This window comes from Tachypleus tridentatus, chromosome 5 (assembly GCF_004210375.1).
Source record: "Tachypleus tridentatus isolate NWPU-2018 chromosome 5, ASM421037v1, whole genome shotgun sequence".
Classification (NCBI taxonomy): Eukaryota; Metazoa; Arthropoda; class Merostomata; order Xiphosura; family Limulidae; genus Tachypleus; species Tachypleus tridentatus.
In genome coordinates this window covers 50,877,020-50,889,914 of record NC_134829.1, presented here as the reverse complement: position 1 = coordinate 50,889,914, position 12,895 = coordinate 50,877,020, and the positions used below count along the sequence as shown (strand labels likewise).

The 12,895-nt window shown below is 34.1% G+C and overlaps 1 protein-coding gene across 1 annotated transcript in view; it reads right to left on the bottom strand.

Moving 5' to 3' along the window:
* The window catches only part of LOC143250360 (uncharacterized), a 50,460-nt gene that overhangs the window by 36,420 nt on the left and 1,145 nt on the right, over positions 1 to 12,895 (bottom strand). The window contains exons 2-3 of the mRNA XM_076500804.1: positions 8,494 to 8,581; positions 4,841 to 5,010 (exon numbers count right to left, since the gene is read on the bottom strand). Coding sequence (XP_076356919.1) covers positions 4,841 to 5,010; positions 8,494 to 8,581 — 258 coding nt within the window. The remainder of the gene's footprint in view (positions 1 to 4,840; positions 5,011 to 8,493; positions 8,582 to 12,895) is intronic.

Here is a 12,895-nt window from a genome sequence, read left to right as displayed (position 1 = left end):
AATAGCAGAGCTATAACTGTTGAGTAAAGATCAAGAAAACACCAGTACATGTTAACATTCCCAGCAATCACTAGAACACCTCTGATTAAAGCACTGAACAACTAATGATAATTTTAATGACCAGTACCAACAACTTCTACCTTAGAAACCATAAATGACAAAGTTAGTTATTCAGACTACCTGAAATGGCCTAATGAAAACACTAACAAGTTTAATACAAATCAAAAACATATCCTAGTTGCTGTATGGAAAGTTTATAACAATGAATACATACAGCAAGATGGAAGTTTAAAACTCAGAATGTTAAAACATTGTACAGTAGCTACAGTATGGAAAATCTGTAAATAAGATAACAAACAGCAATATGAAAAGTTAAATTAAAGGTCGTACTGCACCATTAAAACTTTAAAATACTGGTTTCACAACAATATATGCCTCAAAAAAATAACTCGGTGCAGATAGAAATGTTAGAATGACAAATAAACATTTGTAACTGTTTAAAGGAATAGTTCTTCCAGTATTGGCAGAGAGTGCCTGTAAAAACTACATAAATATATGTATCAAATGACAAAAGATTACTGCTTTGTTACACACATCTGTTTGTTACCTACAATGACTCTGTAAGATTGATTGATTGATTGATTGATTTAGTGCTTTATGGCACAAAGCAGCTAGGCTATCTGTGCCAAACGTCCGGTAAAAAGGTAAAAACAAATTAAATGTAGTAAAATACAGAAAAGGAAATGAAGGTAAAAACAAAACATCATTGAAAAACAGAAAAATCATAAAACCAAAGTTGACACATAGTTTACAATGTTAAGAGAGAAAGCAGAGTAAGAGAAGTTGTAAAGTACTTACTCTAGCAAAATGGAAATGATCATAACCCTCCAGGAAGACTAACAGGTAAGTTCAAGAACCACCGTCAGTCACCTGAAGTTGGCCTTTCCAGTCCTGGTTCCGGGTTATGTGTCATAGCAGTCATTAAATAAATGTAAAATAATAGAAGTTTTAAAAGACATATAGCAAAATCGTAATAATGAGTAGCCAAATGTCCAGTAAAAAGGTAAAAGTAAAGTAAATGTGGTAAAATTTGTAAAAGTAAACGAAGGTAAAAACAAAACAGCAATTAAAAACAGAAAATTGCATAAAACCAGTGTTGATATCCAGTCTATAAAGTTGTAAAGGACTTCCTGTAACAGAATGGTAATGAACATAATCCACCAGGAAGATTAACAGGCAAGTACCAGAACCACCGTCAGTCACCTGAAGTTGGTCTTTCCAGTCCTGGTTCCAGGTTATGTGTCATTATGGCCAGTACCAAAGGGTAAAGTAATAAAAGTTTAAAAGACATGCAGCAAAATTGGAATAATAACTCGCCAGGACGGCTAACGGGTAGTTCAAACAGCAGCATTAGTCATCTGAAGTTGGCCTTTCCAGCCCTGGTGTCGAGTTATTTAATGTTCTGGCCATTTTCCAATTTCAAATTGGCCAAGAAGGTGAGAGAACAAGCAGAAGTGCTAGATACCCGGCAAAAGCTTTCATCTAGAATATCAGCTATGCTCCAGACATCAGCCACCTCCTGACCATCAGAGAGCAAGATCAAGAGGGGGACAGAATTGTAGTGCCCACTGACCTTCTGAATCCTGCCCCATATGACCTTGGAACTAGTGGTAGAAGATCTGCTTGTTGTGAACTTAATCCAAGATTCCTTCTGGCTTTGACATTTTACCCACTTAGCATGTGCACGGGTCCGTTGGAAAGCAACACGGTTCAAAAGCGTGGGATATCTACGAAAAGTATATCAGACCCGTTTTTGAGCCTTCCGTGCTAAGTGGCAAGCAGGATTCCACTACAGACGAGGATATCATGGAAAACGTGTCGAGGTTTTAGGAATACATTGAGCAGCTGCTTGTATAATACAGCCAGTTACCGCTGCCACATATTCGTCTACTGATGGCTGATTCACGATGGCGGAATCAAGTTCTGCGAGAGCAGTGAAAGTGGACCAGTCTGCCTGATCCAACTTCCACTGGGGCAGGCGGGTAGGGTGGCATCGACCACGGCCATTCTCTCTCAAAAGTATAGGAAAATGATCACTGCCTAGTGGATTATTGTCAACCCTCCATGAAAAATGGGAGAATAATGAAGGGGAGCAAATTGAGAGATCAATAGCGGTAAAGGACTGACTAGGTGAATACGCTCTACAAAGCAACCCCTCCCATTAATAACAGCACTTCCCCAGAGGGGATGATGTCCATTAAAGTCCCCCAGGATAGAAATGGAGACAGCAACTGTTCAACGAGAGCATCAAGGTCTGATTGATCATATGTCTCTCCAGGAGAGAGGTAGAGAGAACAAACAGTGATGGTATGACCCAAGGAAACACGGATGGCTACGGCCTCCAAGGGTGTGTTGAGTGACAAAGACAGGGTGGGCACATGCTGATCAACCAACAGTGCCACCCCTCCATGCACTCGTCCATCACACAGCCCGTCATTTCTGTACAGAGAAAACTGCCAAATGGTGACTGTATCAGCAGGTTTTAGAAAAGTTTCTTGTAAGGAAAGACATACAGGATGGTAGGAAGCAATCAGTGTTTTTATATCATCCAGATTAGAACGTAAACCTCAACAGTTCCATTGTATCAAGGTGGCCATGTTTAATAACAGGTAGACGAAGTGGCTGAAGAACCCTTCTGTTTACGACCACGTCTTTTTTCCTTACTGTCCTTAGTCGGAGGAGGTCCATCAACCTCCATGGATCCTGCCATGGGTCAATTGGGCAGGTCTTTGTTATTGGAAGGGGATTCCAGTGACTGAGGACACAAACGAATGATTGTTTTGCCTCTTGGGGTGGGAGAAAAAGATGTATCAGAAGAAATGCCTGTATTTGAAACTGAAAGATGTGGATCTTGAGGTTTATTGGAATGTATGGGAGGAACAGAGATGGGTGTGGAAGTCGATTCATCTACCTTTTTAACCATGGAGGTCAAAAGGCTTTTCATTTGTTTAGAAAACAATTCTCTTGGAGGCACAGAGAGATCTGTCTGCACTCCCACTGTAGTTGTGGAACGAAGTGCAGCAGCATATGTCTGAGATGGAGTGGCGGGCAGCAATTTCCGAGCCTCAGGATAACTAATGTTATGAGTCGTTTTCAAACGCTGCACCTCTTTTTCCTACAACCACTTTGGGCAAGAACGAAAGTAGGAAGGGTGAGAACCATTGCACTTGAAACAATGTGGATCCATGTCACATTCATAGGCATCGTGGTCCTTGCCACCACAACGAGCACATGTCAAGGAACCATGACATGATGTCTTCAAGTGGCCGAACCTCTGACATTGGAAACATCAGAGAGGGTTTGGAATGTATGGTTGTACCCTACAAATTAGATATCCTGCCTTGATGGTGGCAGGTCCACATGATGATGTAAATGTCAAAACAAGGGTATTTGTTGGCAGTGTAATTCTATCTTTGTGAGTTGAAATGCGCCTCACTGCAGAAACTCCTTGAATGGAGAGACTAGCAAGAATCTCTGACTCGGAGACGTTCTTCAAATCCCTCTCAACAAGAACTCCTCGTGACGAATTCAAGGTAGTGTGAGGGGTAACCTCAATAGGTACATCCCCAATTGCCGTTGAATTCAAGAGGAGTTCATTGTTTTGGGTTGAGGATGTTTCAACTAATATGTCTCCAGATCAAAGCTTCTTTACTAACTTTGGAGTGCCAGCAAGACCCTCTAGTCCCTTCTAAATAAAAAAGGGGACATTTGCCTTAAAGGTTTTTCTGAAAGAGAATGTAATATAAGAAAATGTGTACATGTGTTGCAGATGTTGAAGATTGCTGCTCAGAGTCTTCTAGACGTGGTCATTTACCTATTGACTGTTTTTTCACTATTTTATTTAAAATTTTTGAAGGAGGATCCATAGGGAAAAAGAAAATTTTCGGTACCCACTGACCCCACCCACCATGGAGCCCTATGAGGGGACACACTACAATGTCATGCAAGGACAATGCAGCAACGCCAGTGTTTCGTGAGCACTATACCCAAACACCAGCATCAGGCACAATGTCCACAGCACCCATTGAGAACTTCCAACACTGGTACTTTGTTGACTTTAGCCCAAGTGGACCAGCCGATTGACCCAAAGGCCGTCCGTCTACAGGAATTCAAGGCCAAAGTAGTGTGTTAGGGTTGGACCCTCAACCACCAGGATCCTCTCCTCCCCTTCACGGGTCGCCATGCACAGCAAACACATGAGTGGATGTTTAGATCACAGAGAAGGTAACCAGACAAAACAGAACCTTCCCTGGAGGTCCCCTCACCACGTACAGGAATCCACACTGAGGGGACTCTGTAAGAGTAGCAAATATATCAAATACTTTAACACACAATGAAAGGATTGACCAAGTGTCTTGTATAAGCCATGAACTTAAAACACCTTTTAGAAATAACATCATGTAGCTGACTGACTGAAATAGATTAGGCTGGAACTTTTATCACTTCCAGGAATGTTTCTTCCTCAATACCATTTTTTACACACACATTTGCTTAACATTCCAAATGATAAAACTGGTTCCTTGTAAAAAATCAACTGTTTGCATCTGTAGCTATTTCACATTTTTATATTTTTCTTACAGAATGGTATCAACTCTAACTCTCTCATACATATGATAAAAATTTATTTACATTAAACCATCTTAAAATGTACAAACTATATGTACATGTACCAAAACTGCTACAATATTATGTCATTGTGATAGAAGTATTCTTTTATAGCATGAAATTACTGTAGATAATTAACTACTATTTCATTAAAAAGAAGTTAATCATTTTTTACCCTAGCTCTGTATATATCCAACTCTGACTGAGTTCCTCCATTACCCCCTGTGATGTTAAGCACATTACCAGGGTCATCAGCATTGTAATCACATGGAAAAACTTCATGAGTCTTATAAGCTACCTCAGGATATTTCTTTCGACGAGGCATTGCAGGCTCCATAGTTGAATCTGTTAAAAAACAATGTACACATCTATGACCATCATTCAATAAGTTTTAATATTCATTACAGTACATAATACAACTTTATACTACATTTTAAAAATTACAATGGGTGATAACTTGATATTACCTAGACATCCACATGTGCTCATACTAAGAACCTACCAAAACAATAACAATTAGTTTCCAAACAATGATAAAATAAGGCACTCAATGTGGAGAGAAATGCACCTCATTTCTATAACACACACATTAATATAATGCTGAAGTTCTGTTTGCATTTTGTCATTAATTACAATTTGCCTTAATCCAATCTTACAACACACGTTTGTGTAAAATCCTAAGTCAAGTTTCTACAAAAAGCAATAACAATACTGTTTTAAGAACTGTTACTTTAGTCCCTTGCAGTAATCCAAGGTAATATTTTACATCACAAGATAACTTTTGTGCAAAAAATTAACTAAACAAATAAAATCAATAATTTGCATGTTAAATACACAGGATACTCTAACAGTAATAACAATACTAATGGTTGTATGTTAAATACACAGGCTACTCTAACAGTAATGACAATACTAATGGTTGTACGTTAAATACAGAGGCTACTCTAACCGTAATAACAATACTAATGGTTGTACGTTAAATACAGAGGCTACTCTAACGGTAATAACAATACTAATGGTTGTATGTTAAATACAGAGGCTACTCTAACGGTAATGACAATACTAATGGTTGTATGTTAAATACGGAGGCTACTCTAACAGTAATCACAATACTAATGGTTGTACGTTAAATACGGAGGCTACTCTAACAGTAATAACAATACTAATGGTTGTATATTAAATACACAGGCTACTCTAACTGTAATAACAATACTAATGGTTGTATATTAAATACACAGGCTACTCTAACTGTAATAACAATACTAATGGTTGTATGTTAAATACACAGGCTACTCTAACAGTAATAACAATACTAATGGTTGTATGTTAAATACACAGGCTACTCTAACAGTAATAACAATACTAATGGTTGTATGTTAAATACACAGGCTACTCTAACAGTAATAACAATACTAATGGTTGTATGTTAAATACAGAGGCTACTCTAACAGTAATAACAATACTAATGGTTTTATGTTAAATACACAGGCTACTCTAACTGTAATAACAATACTAATGGTTGTATGTTAAATACACAGGCTACTCTAACAGTAATAACAATACTAATGGTTGTATGTTAAATACAGAGGCTACTCTAACAGTAATAACAATACTAATGGTTTTATGTTAAATACACAGGCTACTCTAACAGTAATAACAATACTAATGGTTGTATATTAAATACACAGGCTACTCTAACAGTAATAACAATACTAATGGTTGTATGTTAAATACACAGGCTACTCTAACAGTAATCACAATACTAATGGTACTTATCTAAATGTTTATTTGTGGCTGACTATTTTTAAAAGATTCTGTACTCAACAACAAAATGTATTCACAAGCAAAAAATAGGTATAAAAATGTGTTTAAAGTGCCAATGGTAATTTCAAAAAACAGGTTGAATCTAAGAATTCCATCAGTAATTAAGGCTAAAAGGCTAATTTAAGGCTAAAACAATTTCAAAAGAGTATTTTTATTTACCAAGCACCATAGGTTCTATCAGCCTCTGGAAATCAGTATGTTATTATTCATACACTGATTAGTTCAACTGCCAAAAAATTATCATATAAGTATAACCCTACATAAAAACAGGGCTAACTTTCAGGCACAAAACTCTTATGGTATGCTACTCACTAACTATATTTACTGATATAACTTTAGCAGTTGTATAAAGGTGCTACTTTAAGATTAATCTGTTTTCCATGAATGTAATTAAAATCAGAAACATGTGTAACAATACTGTTTATTCCCCTGCTGTAGAAATGAGTTTCTATGATCAATGAACTCCCTGAATGCTGCTTCTTCAGCTGTCTGTATTTGAAAACATTTATTGTTCAAAAAGTTGTCAAAGTGCTTGAAAAAATGAAAATCTGTAGGGGAAAGATCTGGTGAATAAAACAGAATCTCGATTCCCAGTTCATTCAATTTTTGGAGCATCATCCTTGACAGGTCTCATAATGTCGATTTTGTTGATCTTCAGTCAGCTCATGTGGAATCCACTTATCCAACTTTTTCATTTTTCCAGTTGCACTCAGGTGGTTGGGAATGTTTGATATGCTTGTGCTAACCTTTTCTGCAAGCTCACGTACTGTTGTGCAAGGGTCTGTCTCAACTGCTTCCCTTAATGTGCTTTCATCTAAAGATGGCTTCCTTCCACGACCTTTGTGGTCTTCAAGACTTTCATCTCCATGTTAAAACCTTCTAAACCAATGCCGAACTTTACATTCAATAACAGATCCATGGCCAAATGCCTGGTTGATGTTCCATGTAGTTTTGGTAGCTTTTAGTCCAAATTTGAAGTCGTAGAGGAAAATCATATGAAAGTCCTTCTTGCCCATGCTGCCTTGGGGGGTTGCAAAACTTACTCTGAGTGAAGTTGAAACAGCAGACAATTAAAACACCTTGTAAGCACTAAACATTGGATTAAACCAACCAATCAATGATAAGTTACTCAATATTCAGCTTCTGAATGTCATCACGAGGATTCCAACATTCATATCTGGGCAACATAATATTAACATTAGGAGTTAAATACATTAATGTAGAATTAAAACAACCACCTTTCTGGTGAATAAATGTTGTTGGACAACAGAGTTTGATGAAATCTCCACACCAGAACTCATCCTCACTCCATCAAGTATTCCAGCTAAAATCTAAATATTTAAAATCTTATAATTCCATCTATTTTCATCCCACTGGAACTAAGAACTGTTACTTTAGTCTCATGCAGCAGTCCAAGGTAACATTTCACATCATAAGATAACTTCATACAAATTCTCATTTTAGGTATATTCACATGAAAATATGCAAACCAGATATAATGAAGTTCTGTTTACATTTTATCTTTTATCATTAATTACCATTTGACTTCAACCAACCTTAAAAACAGATATGTTTATGTAAATTCCTACATCAGTTTTGAATGTTTCATATTTCACTTATAGTGTTGAACACTTAAATATATCCATCACCCATCACACACAATGGAAAATCCATGTAAAAAAATAAAAAAGAGTACTATTTAGGAGAACATAAAATGTGAGAAACAATACAGATGAATCTATATCAATTATATATATATATATAGAAAATAATAAAATACAATTTTATCTTACATTATAAAAAAGATAGAAGATTTCTTAAAAATTAGAAAAAATATATATATTTACACAAACACACACAAACAAAAAATATATATATTTACACAAACACAAAAAATATATATATTTACACACACACACACACACAAACAAAAAAATATATATATTTACACACACAAAAAAAAAGCTTTGTATGGCTACTTTTTTTTTTTTTTGCCTGACTTACCACTCTCTGGAGGTTTCTTAACAACCTCATGGAAGGTGGGTTGGAAATCCTGATGCCACGTAAAGCTTTGATTATATTCTGTGTGTAGCTATAACACAAATAAATTACATGTTTCAGTCAATGAATTCGATACATTTATTAACCAACTTTAAAAAGCATTACCCATGCATAAATATAAACAGGTATAGGTATCATTCTGGAAAACTGGAAAGGATTCTTCTAAATTAAGGAATGAAAAGGTTCCACCACAGTAATAACTCTTATAACATGTTTTGCTTTTGTAGTTCATCCTTATTGTGCCATTAGCATTAAAAATAAGTTTACCAACTTTGCTCTTCTAGGGATTGCCTCATATCTTTATGTTAATCTCAAAAAGACAAACTATTATTAAATGTAAACCACAGCATCCAGGATAGTTTTACATAGACAATCACTTGCATGAAGACACTAGAACTGAGCTTTACATGAATATAACTATAAACAAAATGAAGAATGGCAAAACTGGTTTTAACCTCTCATTCTATAAAACAGCAAAAACATTATAAACACACACACACACACACACACACACATATATATATGAAACAATAAATTTAAAGAATACATGCAGTCAGCATGTACTAAAGGTGATTGTGAAACCAATAAAATGAAGAAACATGATATAAGCAACTCTGTTTAAATACCTTTCAAACACAACAAAAATCAGGAGAAATAATATTTGAAAAATTCCCAAATTTATAAAATACAATGTTATGTATAATAAATTATGTTGACTGAAATATACTTTTGGTTTTGGAAACATTGAAATAACTTCTTATTAAATCCTGATCATTTTTCTTATTCTACCTTATTCTTAGATTTATAAACTATTTCAACCTACTGCATTGATTCTAAACAATAAATAAGCTTTGTAAGAGCTAATACACTGTACATTCTTTCCAAACCCTTTTCCAAATTTTGCTTGGCAATGCATAAATATTTTAGAAGACTTTTAACTTATTATACAGTAACACCAATTTCTCATCTGTCTATCCAAGACACACAATAATAATATTATTCTAAATACAATGTAACATCCTTAAGAGATGCCACACCCTGTATATCAAGTTGAGTTACAGAGTCTCCGTACTTTGCAGCAAAGCTTTCTCTCTGCTTCAGGTATGATACATGCTCATTCTACATGGACTTCTATTTTAGTCACATTAAAACTATGTCATATATCACTTATTAAGAAACAAAAATTGCCAGACAGAACTCCACCCTAAATCCTTGTTAAAGCAACCTCAATCAAAACTCGTAACTTCGCACCTTCAAACAGTTCTATAAAGATTGTCATCACAGGCGTTTTGCCTTTGAAAGCTCCACCTACAATTATAAACCCTCTCCAGTCCTCCACCAGAAGAATGGTATCTTTCTTTCATAAAATAAATTTTTAAGTGAAATGTGCTAATATTTGTCTTTCACATTACAAGTCACAGACTAATATAAAATATGTAATGAATATTTGTACAAAATGTTTAAACTAACTTTTTTTTTACCCACATCTATGTTGAAATAAAAATGAGCAAAAATTATTCCTTCAGTCTTCTTTTAAAAATAAATTCCATAAAGCAAAAAAAATTACTTTGTGGTAAATATTACATTACTTATTCAGGTAAGTTTGGGTGTGTGTGTGTGTGTGTGTGTGTGTATTATACAAATATATAAATATTCTAAATACAAGTTATTTCTAAATTATAACATGAGATGTTCCCTCATGTTCCATCTTTTTGTAATCCCCTATTTATAAAAAATACAAGATTCAGTTAACACTACGTAGCACCATTGTATTTTATGTTTATAATGATGTTTCAAGAGTTAACATGCTTAATCTTGTGACTTCAAAAAATTGAAGAATGAGATGAGAGAGAATGGTTGATCAATCTAAATGAAAATATGTTCCTAAATGGATTAATACAAGAACATTTCAGTAAACTGGTCATGCTTAGCAACATGAAACACAAATAGCTGTATGGATTTCACTTGATATCAATAATAATTGAAAATGAAAAAAGGCAACCAGTTTCTAATTTCTTTGTAACATAAAACTTAAAGACAATAAAACTATTACAAAAAATATATAAAATCTCAAAAGGCAGCTCTTATCCTTAAGTTATTTCTAAAGCATTCCCTTAAACTCCTGACAATACCATTCAACACATCTGAAAGCAGCCTACTACAAGTTTTTATAAATAACCTTGTAAAATGCTTTTGGAAAACCTTGATACACTAGATCCACCTACACAGGCAGTAACGTCTTCATAGAACATCAAGATTAGTAAGACAAGATTTTCATGTAAAATCATGTTCACTGTTCCTTCTTTGTGAACCTGACGATGACCAAAGAAGGTCGAAACATTGTTCGCTCTTCTACGTAAAATATTTTCTCAACCCAAACGAGCCGTTTTTGCATATATGTTCCTTCTTTATTGCTAAATAGTGGAAAACTTTATTGCCACCTAATATTTAATAGTTTCATTATCATATAATCCAGTAATTGTGTGAGATAAAGCAAACTGAGTGTTTTTGTTTTATAAACCTGAAACAGGCCTCCCAAACAATGACATACAGATATTAACATTATGCAAGATTATGTCAATTAGCCAATTAGAACAAATTACTGTTTCTTGACATTACTATTAATCTTCTTAAGTTATTTGATTTTCAAATTCTATGTTTTTTTCAGAATCAAATTTCTTTCTCTTTCTGGTTCTTTATCCTAATTTCTTTGTCTATTTAAATTAATAATATTAATATTTATGTTGTATTGTTTAGTAACACTTATATCAAGTCTTGAAAAGGCATGGGTTTACTATGTTTTTTATGCTTGATAAAACTTTTGTTAAAACTGTTTGAAAGCTGTACTTTAGATTTTTTATGGTTTTTACAGTTTTAACAAATTGCTACTTTTAGTTTGACCCTGGTTGTAGCAGCATTTTATTTTAGACCAATACACTAGTAGCAGTAGTTACATAAGAAACAACAGTGATTGCAAAATAAGCCTGATGTTGTAACTTTACCTGCAGGACCAAATTATAAAAGTATCCAACTAACCTAACTAAAATACACCAAAGTAACAAATCTAGACTTCAAGAACATCAAAATGTTTATCTTTTAAAAACAATGCCATAACCAACAACTCTAAGTATCTCTTCAACTTACAACGTTCAACTTTTATAACTATTACTCTCCACAGTTCCATTCATCATTTTTCTATCACTTATCATGTTTGACAACCATCTTAAAATTTCTTAAAAAACTTTGCAAAGCATCTTTTATCAGGCTTTCAAAACCTTTTTCCTCCATTGTCATAAAACTAAACTGCCTATAATTACAGAGGCAATATTTACTCTTTCCTTTAAAAAGGTATTAGCTTTAGCCAATTTCTAATCCTCTGACACCAGTCCATGACTGAAGATCTAGATCTAATTATAAACTGTTATACAGAACTACTGCAGTTGTGCATGTATAGCTATCTTATGTACTAGTATATCTTTGTACGAGTGGAACCATTTATATAATAACATTTCAGTCTCACATTCACAATAGTTTTTTTATAATTACCCATTCAAGCCACCTCAGAACTTTTATACTTTTGAAATGTTTTAAAGAAATGCAAGTTGTAAAATAACTTTTAATAACAGTAAATTTAAGATTAAACATTTGGATTATGGGTATTTCATGCCTTATCATAATTCTAATCATATGCTCTATATAAATGAGAACCCACTACACAGCATTACTAAAAAAACTCAAAGCTTAGTAACAATTTCGGTTGAGTCATCAAGGCAGTGCTCTATAACTGGTAACAAACAAAATTTTGAGCTGATATTACATATATACATGATGATTCTGATTCAAATTATGTAACCACTTGTTCACATAAATAAGCAGTTACAACTCTCTTGGAATATAACAGTATACATTATTATCATATTACTAAACAGAGTAGGAAAAAATGCTACTAGGATAATTCCATGGATGGAAGGGTTATCTTGTAGAAATATGATAAAATGTCTTATTTTAACTCAATAAGATAATTAATCCTATTTAAGCCTTCAATATTATTCATAAAATTAAGAGAATAACAGATTCTGACTTCTTTGTGCTGTATCCTGCAGAATAAAATAGATTATTCTTTTGTAGCGAAGAGAAAGAGGCAAGGTTCTAGTTTATGAAATGATCTGCCATCATAATGAAGGTAGGAATCTCAAAATTTAATGGAGAATTGATGGTTTCCTGGATAATAAAAGGTAGCTTTAACTGTTTACATTTTCTTTCATTTTTTAAATATGGATGTACACAGTATGATATTGCAAAAGAGAAAGCTGATTTGGGAAAGTTTAGAAAAATTTAACCTTAA